This window comes from Syngnathoides biaculeatus, chromosome 11, assembly GCF_019802595.1.
Source record: "Syngnathoides biaculeatus isolate LvHL_M chromosome 11, ASM1980259v1, whole genome shotgun sequence".
In the NCBI taxonomy this organism is placed as follows: Eukaryota; Metazoa; Chordata; class Actinopteri; order Syngnathiformes; family Syngnathidae; genus Syngnathoides; species Syngnathoides biaculeatus.
In genome coordinates this window covers 7,542,172-7,562,100 of record NC_084650.1, presented here as the reverse complement: position 1 = coordinate 7,562,100, position 19,929 = coordinate 7,542,172, and the positions used below count along the sequence as shown (strand labels likewise).

The window sequence follows — 19,929 nt, the reverse complement described above, 5'->3', positions numbered from 1 at the left end:
GATTTATCCCAATAAATTTCCATGTCATATACTTCAAAAGACACAGTCGTAGTTAACAAAAAGGAACCGGTGCATCCTTTGTAAAACTGTACATGCAAACATAGTGCACTTTATTCAGAAGATATGACAAGCATACAATATAGTATTTGGATAGCTTTTTCGGTAAACAAAGATCTTTGTCACGTTAAGTCTATTGAAACACTTGTAGAAAGGCGACACCCGCTCGCGCACACATGCGTACAAACACATACACGCATGATAATAGATAATGAAGAGTATGGTTGTAAGCAGTATTATGTGCAAAAGTGAACGTTCATTCATTTTCTATACTGCGTTATCCTCATTGTTTAATGCACTGATCAAAAAAAACAACCAAAAAAAAGACTGGATGGCTCATTGGCCACCAAAACTGTAGTCGCCATCCGCCATCTTGATACTCCCAAAACAACCATGCCGACCTGTGTATAATCTTCTCTAGTCATGAACAATTCTGGCTCTGGCTCTGCTTGTGGGACCGGCCCTCACATTCGCTCGCCATTTTCGTCCAGAATCGGTTGACCGTCTGCCCCCATCAGATCCTGGATTCAATCTGGTATCACGCGTCGCTGCTCTTTTCGTCGCGTGATAGGGTGTATCTGTAACCCCTTTAACGAGGGATACAACCCAGTCTGTGGTGGCGGGTCCGGTCTTATACCTCCATCATATTCACCCTCATCATCATCATCATCTCCCCACATATCCCCGTTCCACTCCTCCGGATTCCACTGCGCTGACAGCCCAGTGGTGAATGAACGGATTTGTGCTTGTTCTATTTTACGAGGTTTCTTCTTTCGCCCTCTTCGCGCCACTCGGGAGATATGCTTTACAGCTCTTTCTGTTATACTCTGCATTTTTGCCAAATGCTCCTTTAATTCTTTCACTATAACCTCTAGCTGGATAACCTCTTGCACCTTTTGATTTTCTGCGCTTCTAACCTTATCCAACTCCAACACGCAATTTTTCCAAGCTTCCGCACACATCCACAACATCTGCTGCGTGCCTCCCAGCGGAGCACGAGCATTCACTTCCACCCGCCTCAACATGTCACATAATGCCAGCGGAGTGGCAGCGGGATTCACTCCTGTCCACGGTCCGGAGCGTCCCCCACGCTCCCGTGAGACAGCTCCTATCTTTCGGAAAGTGATGCCTTCCCACCCGGGCACCTCCTCCTCCTCTGGTGCCTCTTCCGCACCCTTATTTTTCTTTCTAAACCAATGCATCCTTTTTATCTCCTGCGCGTAGCCTGCACGATCCTGCCGACAACGCCAAAAATGTTTTATTGAAAGGATCGGTGCTGGTCGGCGCTCAGGAGACAAAGACGACCCTCAACAAAAGACCAACGTTCCCAAATGCTATTTAGCCTCAATAACTGGCATATTTATTTCGACCAAATGCAAGTTCTCAAAATACAGTTGACATTGCGTGAAATCATCATATGAGCCCCTTACCTATGCCGAGAAGGTGGAGAGCCAAACACCCAGGCAGAGCTGCGCTTGTCAACCAGCAGGGCGTCCGTACGCAACCCGCACCAGACTCTACCTGTTTGTACTCTGCATCTCTCTGTTATACTTTTCAGTTGCGTGCGAGAGGAAGGGCGGGTGGCCGACCCGTCCGCCCTGGCGCCGCAACGTTTGTTTCCTGATTTACTATTGACAGCTAAGTGTGTCCTTCAGGCTCTGAAAAACATCTTACGCAGCCATAACTGTCAAGACATCCCACAACAATGTCCGTCTTTGGTATGCATGCGAAAAAGATAGTGAAACGGTCAAGACGTCTTGACCAGAAAAACAAGTGAGTGAAAAAAAACTTATATACGAAAAACAAGTGAGTGAAAAACAACTTATTGCGAAAAACAAGTGAGTGAAATATGCGAAAAACAAGATAGTGAAACGGTCAAGACGTCTTGACCAGAAAAACAAGTGAGTGTGAAAAAACAACTTATATAACCATGGTTGCACAATACATTCGGGTATTAAACGGTTATGGGAAGCATCACTAATTAACACTCCTCTCAGAACCGTTTCTTCACTTCCTTATCACACTCACCATTGGTCTGGATTGTTGACCCTAAATATTTGAAGTTGTCCACCCTTGCTCTCTCTTCTCCCTGTAGCCTCACTCTTCCCCCTCCACCCCTCTCATTCATGCACTTATATTCTGTTTTACTTCGACTAATCTTCATTCCTCTCCTTTCCAGTGCACGTCTCCATCTTTCTAATTGTTCCTCCAGCTGTTCCCTGCTTTCACTGCATATCACAATATCATCTGCAAACATCATGGTCCAAGGGGATTCCGGTCGAACCTCGTCTGTCAGCCTATCCATTACTACTCCAAACAGGAAGGGGCTCAGAGCTGATCCCTGATGCAGTCCCACCTCCACCTTAAATTATTCTGTCACACCTAAGGCACACCACACCATTGTTCTGCTGCCATCATACATGTCCTGTACTATTCTAACATATTTCTCCACCACACAAGACTTACGCATGCAGTACCACAGTTCCTCTCTTGGTACTCTGTCATAGGCTTTCTCTAGATCCACAAAGACACAATGTAGCTCCTGCTGACCTTCTCTGTACTTTTCCACTAGCATCCTCAAGGGAAATAATGCATCCGTGGTACTCTTTCTCGGCATGAAACCATACTGTTGCTCGCAGATACTTCTCTCCTGAGTCTAGCCTCCACTACTCTTTCCCATAACTTCATTGTGTGGCGCATCAACTTTATTCCTCTATAATTCCCACAGCTCATAACATCGTCTTTGTTCTTACAAATGGGAAGTAGTACACTTTTACTCCATTCTACCGGCATACTCGTATTCTGTTGAATAAATTGGTCAAAAACTCCAGAGCCCTCTCTCCAAATTGCTTCCATACCTCCACCGGTATGTCATCAGGATCAACTGCCTTTCCATTTTTCATCCTTTTTCATGCCTTTCTAACTTCCCCCTTACTAATCATTGCCACTTCTTGGTCCTTCACACTTTCCTCTTCTATTCTTCCTTCTCTCTGATTTTCTTCATTCATCAACTTCTCAAAGTATTCTCTCCATCTATTTAGTACACGACTGGCACGAGTCAACACATTTCCATGTCTCTCCTTTTTCACACTTACCTGCTGCACATCCTTCACATCTCTGTCCCTCTGTCTGGCTAACCTGTAGAGATCCTTTTCTCCTTCCTTCATGTCCAACCTGGTGTACATGACTTCATATGCCTCTTGTTTAGCCTTTACCACCTCTACCTTTTCCCTTCATCACAACTCAATGTACTACTTTCGCATCTCTTCAGTCTTCTCAGTGTCCCACTTCTTCGCTAATCTCTTTCCTTGTATGACTTCCTGTATTTTGGGGTTCCACCACCAAGTCTCCATCTGCCCTTTCCTACCAGAAGACACACCAAGTACTTTCCTGGCTGTCTCTCTGATCACCTTGGCTGTCGTAGTCCAGTCTTCCGGGAGCTTCTGCTGTCCATCGAGAGCCTGTTTTACCTCTTTCCGAAAGGCCGCACAACATTCTTCCTTTCTCAACTTCCACCACATGGTTTTCTGCTCTACCTTTGTCTTCTTAATCTTACTACCCACCACCAGAGTCATCCTACACATCACCATCCTATGTTTTCAGGCTATACTCTCCCCTACCACTACTTTACAGTCAGTAACCTCCTTCAGATTACATCGTCTGCACAAAATATAATCCACCTGTGTGCTTCTTCCTCCACTCTTGGAGGTCACTATAAGTTCCTCCCTCTTCTGGAAATAAGTGTTCACTACAGCCATCTCCATCTTTCTTTCAAAGTCCACCACCATCCGTCCCTCAACGTTCCTTTCTTAGATGGCGTACTTACCCATCACTTCTTCATCGCCCCTATTTCCTTCGCCAACACGTCCATCGAAATCTGCACCAATCACAACTCTCTCTCTGTCTGGGATGCTCAGAACTACTTCATCTAGTTCCTTCCAGAATTTCTCTTTCAACTCTTGGTCACATCCTACCTGTGGGGCATAGCCGCTTTCCACATTATACATAACACCCTCAATTTCAAATTTTAGTCTCATCACGATCTGATACTCTTTTCACCTCCAAAACACTCTTAGCTAGCTCTTCCTTTAAAATAACCCCTACTCCATTTCTTTTTCCATCTACTCCGTGGTAAAATAACTTAAACCCTGTTTCTAAATGGCTCGCCTTACTACCTTTCCACCTACTCTCTTGGATGCACAATATATCAACCTTTCTCCTAATCATAGGGTTAGTAAGGTTAGTCACGGTCCCAACATTCACAGTCCCCACACTAAGTGTTAGGCTCTGTGCATTCCTCTTCTCTTTCTGCCTAAGAATCCACTTTCCTCCTCCTCTTTGTCTTCTACCCACAGTAGCTGAATTTCCACCAACATCCTGCAGATTAACAGTGCCAGGGGCGGGCATTGTTAGCCCGGTTCACGGCCGATCTGGTATGGAATTCAAATGTAAGTCAGATTGTCATCATGGAAATTTAAAATAAGAAATCATAATTCAATTAAACATTCATGGTCGCTTGATTGAAGACTAAATTGCCTGTAGGTGTGAATGTGAGTTGTGAATAGTTTGTTTTGATGTGGCCTCTGATTGAATGGTGGTCAGTTGCTCTGATCTCCCACAAAGAATGGCTTGTGTTGGAAATTTTATGTATTTCATATATACCAAATATCAGTTCTATTTCTTCTACCTTCAGCGATCACAGACTATTCTTCTCGCTCTCCCTGTCATGTTGTTCATAAGATTTTTTTCCCTAGATGCTTCATCATTATGTTTTTCTACTGGCTCCATGTGTATTAAACTTGCTACACTGGACATAGCCCAAGCGGCTTGAGGCAAACAGAAATATTTTTCAATAAATGAAAGTTACTGCAGTGTCTCCATATTTTATGAGTAGTTTTGTACACCACGTATTTAGACTAGCGCCATTGTTTATCTTTGTGTCATTAACAACAAGAGATTTTTTTAAAATTCTAATTAACACTGTGTGCAAGTGGAACATGCGCTGAAGCTGCATCCTCACCTCAGCCATACTCTGCCTCCAGCTGGCCCAAGGTTAATTGAGTTTAAAACCCCTGCTGTAATATCATAAAGGTACTTTCAGTCTGGACTTCAGTAAGGGGTGATAACTTGTACAACTTGTAGTTTTTTTCCCTCCTTGCAAAGACTTTTCTTTCTTTTTGTAATAAAAACCCACAAGATTGCTTCCTTACTTTTAGTGTGGTGCTGGTGTGGTTGACCAACCCTGGTTCCATTATATATTTGGACCCATAGATGGCAGTATTATCCCCTGAATCGCTGCATTTGAAACGAAGAAGACATACTGGAAATCATACCAACATGGCGGAATGCAAAACAACCAACCGTGATAAATATGACTCGCATTCAGATGCCGAAGCTCTAAAATTAGCGGATTTATTTGACCGTGGGTGGAAGATATTTGATGAGGTAGATACTACAAACGATCCCCTTTCTTCAAACAGTGTTCAGGTAAAAGTTAAACGTGCTATTAATATGTTAGAGGAAACATCCCGAATGGCTTCCCAGGTGGATTTATTCAGTCCCAATGAAGAGTTGGAGGAGATTGCCACAGCCGACATCAAATATCTGCTGAGCCCCGCTTTCTTAGGAGCCCTCACAATGAAACTGACAGGTCGAGACAAAAGGTTAGAGATAGTCCAAACAGCGCGGGCTTACTTTATGGATTTTCTGAAGAGATGTAAAGACTACAACATAGCACACTTTACTCTGCCTGAACCTGTGAATGACAGCACACTTCCTGATGAAGAAATAGACAATGCCCCCTCCACTTATACGGTAAGTTTCAAATTGACCATTGTTTACACGAAGGATGGTATTAACCCCTTTGTGAACTTCAAAGGTCTAATCCAGAAGAAATTTATTTTATTTGACTATCGTACAAGTGTAGCTGAAATTTAATTAAAAAAATATTTTAAAAATGAAATAAATTAGCGTCAAAGTCAGTGTCAAGATTTTTTTTCCGAAATGTCACTTAGATTCGGCAAGTTCCGTAACTCCCCGGAATGTTATGTTACGTCACTCCACGATAATGTTTAGCTAGCGAGTGAAAAAGCTAGCAATGATGAGGAAGTGTGTTCTGCGTCAAACGCTGACGGAGTCAGTTAACGTGAATGGTCGAAAGATGAATAGACAGCCATGTTGTGGAGCAGGTTTGTGAAGAACACTGGACTTAAAAATCAAAAAGGACGGTAATATTTTTCAAGCATTTCATGGGGACTGCTTTAAAAATCCAGGACAGCGTTCACTTTGCTTCAGTAGCAAATAAGTACGTACTTATTCAATTGTTTAGTATTGACAAATATCTACCTCGTTTTAAATGTAAGTACAATACCGAAACAGAAACAATGGTGGCTCTGTTCTCGGCCCCAATCCATTCCAAAAGGCCTGTTGGAAAGTGAAATGTTCAAAATCCAAAGCGCGTTTTCACGTTACAATTAATGAAAAATGAAATAATGCGTTGCAAGCCTAAAAAAGGTTTTTTTTTTAGCCTTTTATGATGATAAACTGCATAGTAGAAATACATATATAATTTAAGTACTTTATATAATTAAATCATTTCAGAAATATATTTATTTTTTGCTTAAAATGTATGCTTTAGTATAGAGTATGCTAGGCTGGGAGTGCATTGCCGTATCTCTAGCGACTCGACCCCCAGCCTTGTAAACTTTTCTTTGTTAACAAAAGTGCAGAATAACCTTAAACAAGCAATAATGAGGGGGGGAAAAAACAAATTGTTTTATTTGCACAGAAAGTAACGTACAAAAAATTTAACTTGCAACGAGAGGGAGGCTGAATAGAACAAAAGGAAAAAGCAATGTAAAACAATTAACTGTTTGAAATGTCTTCAGTGGGGGTGACTCGCCCCTTTTAAACAAAGAACGAATCTAACGTAGACTGTTTCTGCCATCTTCGAGAACCTTTCTGAAGTAGGTCATTACAACGTCATTGAAATTTTGCAGTTCTCTGCAACATTCTGCTTTGTTTGGGTGATGGAGTTCGACAATAATGGATGTTGTTCCATTTGGCGCAGATAGTTTTTATATCGGCACTTGAGACATCCTTCCTGTCTTCAGGCTCATCAGATGACATCTCCTCCTCCAATATCGTCTTCTGCTCCTCCTGAATGTGCAGGAGTTCCTCAGTAGTGAGCTCCACACGATGCTCCTCCAGCTGGTCCTCAACATCATCGATGTCCATCTCCAAACCGAGATTTTTGCCCATTGTCACGTTTTCATACTGTGGAGACCGCATGTTGCCACCAGCAGCTGTTAAAGGCCCTGCAACAGCTACAAGACATTTGAAGTTGTGCTCAGTAACACATTCAGGCCACAATTTCTTCCATGCAGTGTTCATGTTCCTATGTGTCACCTGCCTCCAAGCTTTGTCAACGATGGTGATGCAGTGGTAAATGTTGAAATTATTTTTCCAAAAATCACGAAGGGTTAGCTGAGTGTCACTTGTCACCTCGAAGCAACACAAATTTTGTATACAACTTCTTGAAATTGGCAATGACTTGCTGGTCCATGGGCTGAATTGAGGGCGTTGTGTTCAAATTCATCTTTTAAGTCATCTTCCAAACCTGGAGCGTGGGCAGGCACATTGTCCATAAGCAGAAGGCAGCATAAGGGCAAGTTTTTCTCTTCCAAATTGACCTTCAATGTCGGGGCAAACACCTCACGCACCCACTCGGTACAAAATTGCCGGGTCAACCAAGCCTTGGAGTTGGACCTCCACATAACAGGCAATGTACGCTTCATAATGTTGTTCTGCTTGAATGTACGGGGATTCTTAGTACACTAGCAGCGGCTTGATCTTGCAATCACCACTAGCATCACCACATAAAAGAAGCGTAAACCTGTCCTTCATAGGCTTGTGGCCTGGCATTGACTTTTCCTCCTGCGTGAAGACGGTCCTTCGTGGCGTTTTCTTCCAGAATTGGCCCATTTCATCACAGTTGCTGGAGAAAGTAGTCCTCGGCTTTGATGAAACGGGCAAACTCAGCTTTGAACTTTTTCGTGGCAGCCTGGTCCAAACTTGCAGCCTCCCCATGGCGAACAACAGAGTGTATCCCACTTCTCTTGCGGAATTTTTCGAACCACCCTCAACTTGCTTTGAATTCAAAGCCCTCAGGAACTAGACTAATGTCTTTTCTTTTTAAATCTGTATACAGATTTCTAGCTTTGGCACAAATCCCTTCCTCGCCAACACTATCCCCAGCTAACTGCTGCTCGTTTACGAAAATAAGTAGCAACTTTTTGACTTCCTCAAAGATCTGTGGCCTCTGCTTGGTCAACACGGTTGCTCATTTAGTACTTGCTTTTATGGCATCCTTGTGTTTCAGAATGGTGCTGATTGTCAATTTCGCCATGCCATACTTCTTTGATGGCTCAGAAACACGCACACCACATTCGTAGTCTGCTATCAAATCCTTCTTGAAGTCGACAGTTTTACGCATCACTTTCCTTTTTTCAGAACCAGCAGTTCCACTTCCCTTCTTTGGAGCCAGGATTGGGGGTTAATGTTGCTCAATAGGAATTTTAAAACAAAAAAAAAGTCACTACCGGGACACATCCGCGTGCAGAGGAGAGTGTGGGTCAACTGGTTGCGTGGAGCGCAGTTGTGTGTGTGTTGCGTCTTTTCTGATTTTTTTTCGGGGGTGCATTCGAATTCACAATAACAAATCGTCGTGGGTCAGCTCGTCGGGGCGTTTGAATACCGATTTTAGTTCGAAAACCGCAGCAAAAAAATCTCAAAATTTTCATTCGAAGACCAATTGTACAAAAACAAAGATGTTCGAAAACTGAGGTTCCACCTTATATATGTCAGCTAATATTTGTATCCATGTGATGTTTAGGAGGTGACGAAATTTGGACACTGTATAAAGGTAGTATACTGTTGACGCTGAGGTCTTCCTGATATTCGACTACAGCAGTGTGTGCTCTCAAGTGTTAGGTGCATTATTTCAAATACGGGCTAAATGCGTGTAAATAACGCGAAGAATGGGCTATAAATGTGATCTTTAAACGCAGAACCATACTGAAGGTTTCGATTTTTGTTTTTTTCAGTCGCTAGTACAACAACAAATGACTCACTGTTGTGTGTAAGCATCAGCAGACGTTTAAACTTGTTTGAATTAGATAATTTTGTCAACAAGTTGTACGTAAATTTCTTGAGTCACCTATGAGTCTGTGTTTTGGGTGCAGAGTTCCACATCAACTTCGTCAGGTCTTGTCGAATCCTGTCCTCGTGTTGCATTAGTCAACTCAGGTTCGAACATATAAGCTTGAATTACACCTGCATGTGGGATGTTTTTCGAACATGGGAAGAATATGAAAATGCCTCTTCAGTTCCCATCTCTTCAAGAGAGCATTCCATAAAAACTTATTCATCACTGCTATCTATCTCCTCGAGATCCCACTCCCAGCGTGTATGATTGTCTGTGTAGGAACCCATTGTGTTTACTGGGTTGTCTTGGTGTGACGTCATATGGCTGCAGCTTCAGTAGAGCCTCAGTTTGAAACAAGACATCGGAGGCATTCGAATTAACAAAGAATTTGTGCACTTTGCCGCTTATTTATCGCCATATTCAGACTTAATTTTTTTTTTTTTTAATGTGTTAAAAACAACTTGGTATCAGAATACCAGTTCAGGTCTGGAGACACTAGAACACCCCAGGTCTCCACCAAAAGAGGTCCAACGATTCTGATGTATTTAAAAATTAAAGTCTTTGGAAATCTGATATTTTGCGGTCCTTTCCACTGATTTTAAAAATTAATAATCACAACACTCGTCCAGTCTTGGACGACACAAGTCCACCCCAGGTCTCCACCAAAACGGAGTCCATACAAATCTGATGTTGTATTTTAAAATAAGAGTAAGCAAATACAAAATAGTCTGTGTGTGTGTGTGTGTGTGTGTGCGTGCGTGCGTGCGTGCGTGTGCGTGCATGTGAGAGAGAGAGAGAGAGATAATTATTGACATCATTTGACTGCAATTAAAATAATACTTTCAGAATTCCAACACCAGTCGTCGTCTTCTTTTCCTTTCGGCTTTTCCCATTAGGGGTCGCCACAGCGTGTCATCTTTTTCCATCTTAGCCTATCTTCTGCATCTTCCTCTCTAACCCCAACTGCCCTCATGTCTCACATCCATAAACCTTCTCTTTGGTCTTCCTCTTGCTCTTTTGCCTGGCAGCTCCATCCTCAGCACCCTTCCACCAATATACTCACTCTCTCGTCTCTGAACATGTCCAAACCATCGAAGTCTGGTCTCTCGAATCTTGTCTCCAAAACATCCAACTTTGGCTCTGTCCTGAGTCAAGCCTCCACAACTCTTTCTCATAACTTCATTGTGTGGGTCATCAACTTTATTCATCTATAATTCCCACAGCTCTGAACATCGCCTTTGTTCTTAAAATTGGGAACGAGAACGCTTTTCCTCCATTCTTCAGGCATCTTTTCCCCCACAAGTATTCTGTTGAATAAGTTGGTCAAAAACTCCACAGCCATCTCTCCAAATTGCTTCCATACCTCCACCGGTATGTCATCAGGACCAACTGCCTTTCCATTTTTCATCCTTTGTAGTGCCTTTCTTATTTCCCCCTTACTAATCATTGGCACTTCCTGGTCCTTCACACTTGCCTCTTCAACTCTTCCTTCTCTCTCATTTTCTTCATTCATCAACTTCTCAAAGTATTATTTCCATCTATTTAGCACACTACTGGGACCAGTCAACACATTTCCATCTCTATCCTTAATCACCCTTACCTGCTGCACATCCTTCCAATCTCTATCCCTCTGTCTGGCCAACCTGTAGAGATCCTTTTCTCCTTCTTTCATGTCCAACCTGGTGTACATGTCTTCATATGCCTCTTGTTTAGCCTTTGCCACCTCTACCTTTGCCCTACGTTGCATCTCGATGTACTCCTTTCGCCTCTCCTCAGTCCTCTCAGTGTCCCACTTCTTCTTCGGTAATTTCTTTCCTTGTATGACTCCCTGTATTTTGGGGTTCCTTCTCCCCTTTCTTACCAAAAGAGACACCAAGTACTCTCCTGCCTGTCGCTCTGATCACCTTGGCTGTCGTAGTCCAGTCTTCCGGGAGCTTCTGCTGTCCATCGAGAGCCTGTCTCACCTCTTTCCGAAAGGCCGTACAACATTCTTCCTATCTCAGCTTCCACCACATGGTTCTCTGCTCTACCTTTGTCTTCTTAATCTTCCTACCCACCACCAGAATCATCCTACACACCACCATCCTATGTTGTCAAGATACTCTCCCCTACCACTACTCTAACCTCCTTCAGATTACATCATCTGCACAGAATATAATCCACCTGCGTGCTTCTACCTTCGCTCTTGTAGGTCACTATATGTTCCTACCTCTTCTGGAAATAAGTGTTTACTACAGCCATCTTCATCCGTTTTGCAAAATCCACCACCATCTGTCCCTCAAAGTTCCTTTCCTGGATGCCCTACTTACCCATCACTTCTTCATCGCCCCTGTTTCCTTTACCAATATGTCCATTACAATCTGCACCAATCACAACTCTTTTGCTGTCTGGGATGCTCAGAACTGCTTCATCTAGTTCCTTCCAGAATTTCTCTTTCAACTCTAGGTCACTACCTAACTGTGGGGCATAGCCGCTAAAAAAACACTCGTCGATGTCAAAAAAACTTTTTGTGAAGACCTTGGGTATTCTTGTCCCCTATAAGTCGGCTGGTTCTTCAAAACCTGAATGATGATTTTCATCCTTTTTTTGGAAAAAAAAAAGAAAAACTGTTTTGATATCCATGTTATTTTGAAGGTGGCTTTCGCTGGTTGTTTGCTGTTACTACCGTAATACAGGTAACTAATTTATACAAAATTAGGGGTGGGTGGTTTTCAAGTGGAGGCTGGTTTGACTGAAGTCGCATGGTCAGCTGTGTAAATGGGTCATTGCAAAATTGGAGGACAATTTTTGCACCACTGTTTCTAAAAAAACAAACCCTCTTAATTTTGTTAGGTTTTTGTTTTGTTAATTTGCAAAGTTTGATGGTCTAGAAATCCTTGTGTATTACCTGCCTGTCTCAATTCTTTTCCCACATTTTCTTCATTTTAATGTTTAAAATCATGAAACAGATGTATTTGACAAAGATAAAACAACTAAACATGAAGTGCACTTTTAAGCCATGGCTTTACTGATTTATACAAAATCAGTTATTTAAAGCTACATGGCCCTATGTGGAAAAAGTAATTACTGTACCCCCTAAAACCAATGGTTGAGCCACTTTCAGCAGTCATAATTGAAAACAAGAATTTTCCATGACTTTCAATGTGTCTTTTACAGCTCTGTGGTAATACAGTATTCTGGCCCACTCTTCCTTCCAGCAATGTTTTAATTCAGCAAGAGTGGAGGCATTTCAAGCATCAATGACCTTTTTAAGCTCATGTCACAGTTTTTCTCATTCGAATTTAAGTCCCAAACTTAAAACATTGAATTGCAAAAACTATGCATAAATAAAGATGAATAATAGAAGGCAGCAAATATTTTCACGGCACTTGTACAGTAGCAAAAAAAGATGTTAGACTATCACCCACCTCGTCGCTTGATTCAGGTGTGGCCAATACGTCGAGCGCATGCACATAAAAGCACATTCTAACAAGCCGGCCTCCTATTTACGGCAGTCCCGCGATGCATGCCCCCCCCCCACCCCCCAACAACACATCACGATTGGCGACAGGAATGATTGTTACAATGTATCGCTAGCTTGTTGCCACGTACGCCGATTATGTTGAACTCAACTTTCAGCATCTTCAAAACATTGCGGGTATCAACCATTCGTATTTATTCCTTGACAGGCCAGTGCATTTAACTTTTCTTCAGATAGTTTGTCAGATCAAGAATTTTTGATGAAAAAATTAAAATACCATTTTATATCATGTTCTACTAATATCGGTTGAAATTGGAAATGATCATTTTCTATTTATGTATTTGTTTATCTTATTTTTAATTTACAGTTATGTTATGTTAATCCAGTAAATTATTTTAAAGCCATCCCTAATCACACCTGCAACTTTATCTCCGCGACGTAACAAGTTTGAGACTTAAACATTAATAGTAATTACTACAGATCAACTTCTTCAACATGTTTTGCTGTACGATGTAAAAATTCTAGGATATATTTTCTTGTATATTCTATATCTGTACTATAATATTCATAATGTGGGGAAAAGGACAATTTTAGATGTCTTTTTACTGAATAGTTCACTTAATTCATTTGTCTTGAGATAAACTGGCATATTTTAAGCGTATTGTAATGACAAATGTGATAGGGGGATGGGGGGGCAAAATAATCTGGGCTTGGCCCTTGGGGAACTTCTGCCCATTTTTTTTTTTTTGGTCAGGACTTAGAAATTTTACTTTCAATTTTTGTCTGAATTTTTTTCACAGATATCGCCAGAATGCACCACAGCCATCCATTTTTTAAAAAATTTCCCAGGGGGGACATACCCCCGGACCTCCCTAGCAGGACTTCACACCTTCAGTGCTCACTTTTGTGTTTTCAGGAATTTTCACGAAAGTCCACTTTCATCTCCAACCATTGAGCAAGGATTTCAATCGGGCTCTCACTCAAATATTATTTAGTCATTTATTCTAGTGCACGCACATAAAAGGCGCGTTCTAGCAAGCCGGCCTCATATTTACGGCAGTCGCGGCAATGTGCGCATGCACACCCCCTGCTTTGGTGTGGTATTGTTACAATGTATAGCTAGCTTGTTGCCACTAACGCCGATTGTGTTGAACTAAACTTTCAGCATTTTCAAAACATTCTGGGTGTAGATCGTTTGTGTTAATTCCTTGACATTGCCATTTTCGCTGACTTACGTGCGCGGATGTGACGTGTAAGGTGCCGCACCAAAGGCAAGCCGAGCTTCGACGTCTTGCTGAGGCCGCGATCTGAAGCTCGGCAACAAAGGCCCCCGAAGCTCCGGGCCAGCAGCTGTGGATGGTTTTTCAGACAGGTATGACACGGACTCTGAAGAGTGAGCCGAGCTTCGGCGTCCGGCGGAGGCCGCGAGCCGAGCTTCGGCGTCCGGCGGAGGCCGCGAGCCGAGCTTCGGCGTCCGGCGGAGGCCGCGAGCCGAGCTTCGGCGTCCGGCGGAGGCCGCGAGCCGAGCTTCGGCGTCCGGCGGAGGCCGCGAGCCGAGCTTCGGCGTCCGGCGGAGGCCGCGAGCCGAGCTTCGGCGTCCGGCGGAGGCCGCGAGCCGAGCTTCGGCGTCCGGCGGAGGCCGCGAGCCGAGCTTCGGCGTCCGCGGAGGCCGCGAGCCGAGCTTCGGCGTCCGTCGGAGGCCGCGAGCCGAGCTTCGGCGTCCGGCGGAGGCCGCGAGCCGAGCTTCGGCGTCCGGCGGAGGCCGCGAGCCGAGCTTCGGCGTCCGGCGGAGGCCGCGAGCCGAGCTTCGGCGTCCGGCGGAGGCCGCGAGCCGAGCTTCGGCGTCCGGCGGAGCCGCGAGCCGAGCTTCGGCGTCCGGCGGAGGCCGCGAGCCGAGCTTCGGCGTCCGGCGGAGGCCGCGAGCCGAGCTTCGGCGTCCGGCGGAGGCCGCGAGCCGAGCTTCGGCGTCCGGCGGAGGCCGCGAGCCGAGCTTCGGCGTCCGGCGGAGGCCGCGAGCCGAGCTTCGGCGTCCGGCGGAGGCCGCGAGCCGAGCTTCGGCGTCCGGCGGAGGCCGCGAGCCGAGCTTCGGCGTCCGGCGGAGGCCGCGAGCCGAGCTTCGGCGTCCGGCGGAGGCCGCGAGCCGAGCTTCGGCGTCCGGCGGAGGCCGCGAGCTTGAAGCTCACTCGTCAGACTCCGCGTCATTCCCGTCCGAAGTACTATCCGCGGCTGCCGGCCTGGAGCTCCAGGGGTCATTGTTTACGCACTTGTGTCCCACGCGTAGTTCTCTGAGTGGTCAGACTCTGGCGTCATTCCGCCCGAAGAACCATCCGAATATTCAACATTAATTACAGCCACGGGTTCAAATCTGTATGGAAATATACCTCCATCTTCCAAATCAACCGATACTGCTATTTCTTCATCAGATGAGGATAAATCTGAGAAATCAGTGCTGGGCACAATGTAAACGAGCCTTTGGTGCGGCACCTTACATGTCAAAACCGCGGACGTAAGTCATGTGACTCGTAAAAATAGCAGCGCCCCTGAAAATTCATAGTCAATAAAAATCTTCTCAAAACACTATTAAATGAGAGAGGATTTAACATCACATTGTCGAAATAGAGTACATATTACATGATCTATTGGATACATTGTTCACGCCAAGCACCGGAATTCCCCTTTAAGAATGCAGGCCTGCATGTTAACATCTCAAACTGCAAAATACAGAAATTATTCAAACTCCATTTTACATATCTGGGAAGTAATTCTGAACATAAATGTACTCCACAGACTTAAAATCTCAAGTTTTAGCTGTTTTAAACAGAAAATTAATAATGTAAATGTCACTTGCCTTGTTCATGCATAAAATCCACACATAAAATGTAAGTTAAAATAAAAAAAAAAAACACATACATAACATATGTATAGCATGAACAAATGATTTTCCACTGAACCAAACTCTTTTGTCATAAACCTATTAACTAACACTGAATTGCACAGTAATTATTTGTCAACGGGCACATCAGAAGCCCTGACTATCAGTGCTGAACGAAAAACTGCAAATTCTGTCTCGAGTTTGCTAAAGAATTCATCGTTTCTCAAATTCCCAAAGTAATCCTGAAACTTGTCTTTGTACTGTCTCAGGTCAGGATTAACACTTGCTGTGCATACATCTCTTAAACAGGGTAAATGTGCAAGATCATCAGTTGCCATCCGCATCACAGATTATGACAGCTTTAACTTCAGTCCATGTAGGCTGTCATAAAACTGTGACAATGTTTTTGCTTCCTTGCAACATTTTGTCCAGATATGATTCGCTGTAATATCAACCAAGGTTCTGCAGCTATTTTGAACACTAATTCCTTCACAGGTTTAGGTTTATTCTTCATCAAATGTCTGATTTCCTCATGTATATCAAACAAGCGCTTCAGGACAGCACCTCGGTTTAACAATCTTACTTTGGTGTGGTATGGCAGTGCATGGGTAATGTTACTGTCACTGAGAAGGCTGTCAAAATAACGATGATTCAGACCTTCCTCAGATGAAATTAACAACCTCCATGAAGTGATTACATTTTTAATGATTTGCAGCACAGTGCCTCTTGATGCAAAATACAGTGAAATATACATAAGTCACATTTGCGGCTTGTACTCTGTGTCTCCGAATATTGTCACAACAGCTGCTGATTTCCTGACCGTTAATGGCGCACCATCTGTAGCCAAGCTGACACCGCTGTACCAGTCCACTCGGTCCAGTATGCCAACGACATCACTGAAAATGTTCTCTGCTGTTGTGGTGTCTGTCATGGACACCAACTCAACAAACTCCTCTGTTGACAGTCAAGGCCTCATTAACTCCACGAATGAATATGGCCTGTTGAGTGACATCTGTTATATCAGTGCGCTCTTCAATTGCAACAGAAAATGCCACAAATTACCGCACTTTGCGCTTCAGTTGGCTGTCCAAATCTGCTGATCGTTCCAAAATTATCTCTGCTACAATATTTCTCATCAGGCTAATATTGGCAAAATCTTGTCGGTTCTCAGGGCACACAATTTCTGCAGCCTTCAGCAAGCAAGTTTTAAAGAACTCTCCCGCACAGTACGTTTTTGAAGTTATTGCTATTTTTCTTGCAATTACGTAGCTGCCTTTCACTGCAGCATCACTGGTCTCTCAGCTGCGGGTGAAAATAGACTAACATTTCATTTATATTGTCTTCGCAGTTCTGGGTGTTAATTGTTGTAATAATTAATAATATCTTAATTATATTCCTTGAGCGCCGAAACCTGCTGCGTACACACGAGGGAAACAGGTTTCCCATCCATCTCCATGAAAAAATAGGAAGAGGTAAATTTTTTCTTAGAAAATCCAACACTAAATCACAAACTCCCATTTAAAAAAAAAAAAAAAAAAAAAAAAAAGTCAATACATATCAATACAAATTGCAATTGAGTTACTTTGATTTGTAATGGGTCAATTTCCAGAAAATAAAAGTAAGTTTCTTTCGTCTTGTCCCGTTAGGGGTCGCCACAGCATGTCATCTCAGATGAACGCACACATGAATTGGTATAAAGTGATTCATCAGGTGTATTTTCATGATCTTCTTTAATGTGCAATGTATTTTTCCCAGCCTCTGCCCAGTACATCAAATTTGGTTGCGATGGCCACACAAAGACAAACTAAAATTGAGCGATACAGTCAGAGGAAAATGCTGGAGGCCAGACTGTCAGATGTGCGGACATCCGTGGAGAGTGGACAGGCCGATGATGAAACCAGCAGAGATTTCTACCTGCTGAATATCCGGAAATGGGTCCTCTTGTGCCTGGATGAAGTACAGAGCATAGACCAGGAGATGGAAATACTGAAGAGTATGGATCAGATGCAGCTTAGTGCTCCACAGCCTGCTAGACCGAGCAGACCCCCCATGAAACCTTTCATCCTTACCAAGGATGCAATGCAGGTTTGTTTGCGTGTAGTGATACAAAAATAATGATGATGTTCCGGTGACACTTCACAGTTGGTCTTAGCATTTTAAATGATCTGATCATAATGGGCTGTGCTGTATGCGTTGAAATGACAAAAAACTGTGGTAAAGTAACTCATTATCAAGCAATTCCTGGATTTATAACAATGCATTACAATGCTATATGCCCGATGCCACAGAATTTTCCACTGACAAATGTGTCAGATAGGGGTAGTTTTAATATTTCATTGATTACGGTAAAGAGACTTGTCAAATTGGAAAAATAATCATTGCAATTTTGTAATACCAGGTTTTAGGTTTTATATTGGTGAATTTCTCCCATCTTAAAAATACTTTAAAGCCTTATTATCATAAAGGTATTGAGTTGTAATTTTAGGGATTCATACGCAAGGAAATCCTTAATAACAAAGCAAATGGTGGTGCCCCATGGAAATAGTTCTTATCACTGTAAAGACAAAAGTGCATGAAGGTAAAGACAAACATCTTCATAAGAATTAGTTGCACAACTTGCCATTCAAACGCTTTGGATACAACTGACTACTACTCATTACACCCATTGCACTTGTTTTTACACATTGATAATAACAGGAAAGAAATGAAATGGTTCTTACACTTTCACAAATTCATACATTTGTATCTCAGAAATACAATTTTTTTTTAATCTGTCTGCTGTTGTGTGACTACAAATGCAAAATGGCTGCCTCATTCTGGTATTTCAGTGCACAGATTTCTTAGTGTATTGCAAGAACATAATGAAGCTCCCTGCAGTGGCATTAACAGTGAAGACAGCTTGAATGACAAAGTTCCATCACCCCCAATAAATAGGAACCCTGAAGACACTAAGACATTTTAGTTTTTCTGGAAAAGGCATGTAAAGATATTGGGGAAAAATCCTTTACAGTTAAAAGAAAATGTAATTAGCATCTTCAGAAAACATAATCATGAAACTTCATTTCAGATACTTAAAGGAAAAGACATTTTGGCATTGAAAAGTTAAAAAAATATCAATTTTGCTATTTTTTTTTTTTTTAGAAACAATATTGAGTTTTTGATGGATAAGTGCCAATCACTGAAATAGACATCACTAGACTTAATTGATTTTTTTTTTTTTTTTTGTGAACCGCGTGGCATGTCCCATTATCAATCAAATTTATATGAAAATGACCCATGTTTGTGAAGCTAAAATAAGAGGATGACTTGCAGCAGATTTAATACCATGTTATATGTTATTGTCATATTTGTTTGTTCCACAGGCTCAGGTGTTTGGGGCTGGTTATCCCAGTTTAGCCACCATGACAGTGGATGACTGGTATGATCAGCACAAGAAACATGGAGTCCTGCCAGATCAGGGAGTTCCCAGAAGGGTTGCAGTTGAGGAGGGCACTTATGGAAAGGAGTGTGAAGAAGAAGGAAAAGAGAAACAGTCTGAAAACGATGAGTGTTTGATGAAATCCAGGAAGTGGGATGACTGGAAAGATGATCATCGCAGAGGGTATGGAAACCGCCAAAACATGGGCTAATTGGTCTCAAACATCAAGTGGCCAAACATGCCATCGTCTGTGGATATCCATCAATAATTCTGAAACACTGTTGCTATTTATAGATCATCATAACGTATTGAGCATTGTTTAATGATTGCGAGATCTGCCGCTGATTTGTTCATGCTACATTTTCAGTTTTTCGTCCCTTTAAGGGACTTGTTAAATTATTAATGTCTTAAACTTTACTTTTAATGGCTTGACTGAATTGAACCTGTTTGTGAAATGTGTACCAGAGTCTTGCCACAAAGTACAAACCCTTCAGTAAGACACAGTCAGCAGTTACATTGTTTTTATCCCACCATTAAAATTGTGTGGGTGGAGAGTCCAGAATACCTCCAAGTGAGGCACTTAAGTTATGTGAGAAAACATATGTCCAACCAAAACATTATGAAATGCTTTTATTTGTCGCATTCACTATGAAGTTTTGCCAAAATGTTTTCTGTTAAAATGCAATTAAATGAGAGTAAATCACCAAAACATTATGAAATGCTTTTGTCGCATTCACTATGAAGTTTTGCCAAAATGTTTTCTGTTAAAATGCAATTAAATGAGAGTAAATCAGTCAACCAGGTGTTCATCAATTGCTTCACAGCTCTTGTATGCAACAGGTTTTATAAACACTGTCTCACATCCATCAAAAATAAAAAATTCTCACGATCTTTTCAGACACGTCAAGATAGAACAT

The 19,929-nt window shown here is 42.6% G+C and overlaps 1 protein-coding gene across 1 annotated transcript; it reads left to right on the top strand.

The window, feature by feature from the left end:
* Positions 1-5,349: 5,349 nt before the first annotated feature.
* igbp1 (immunoglobulin (CD79A) binding protein 1) lies at positions 5,350-19,810 on the top strand. Its single transcript, XM_061836104.1, has 3 exons — positions 5,350-5,871; positions 17,350-17,679; positions 18,957-19,810. Exons 1-3 carry the CDS (start codon positions 5,395-5,397, stop codon positions 19,221-19,223), a joined length of 1,074 nt encoding a protein of 357 aa, XP_061692088.1. The 5' UTR covers positions 5,350-5,394; the 3' UTR covers positions 19,224-19,810.
* Positions 19,811-19,929: the final 119 nt, after the last annotated feature.

Coding starts and splice junctions, on each gene's coding strand:
- igbp1 (XM_061836104.1), top strand. CDS start 5,395: ATGGCGGAATGCAAAACAACCAACCGTGATAAATATGACTCGCATTCA. Junction 5,872..17,349: donor ATGCCCCCTCCACTTATACG/GTAAGTTTCAAA, acceptor TATTTTTCCCAG/CCTCTGCCCAGTACATCAAA. Junction 17,680..18,956: donor TTACCAAGGATGCAATGCAG/GTTTGTTTGCGT, acceptor TTTGTTCCACAG/GCTCAGGTGTTTGGGGCTGG.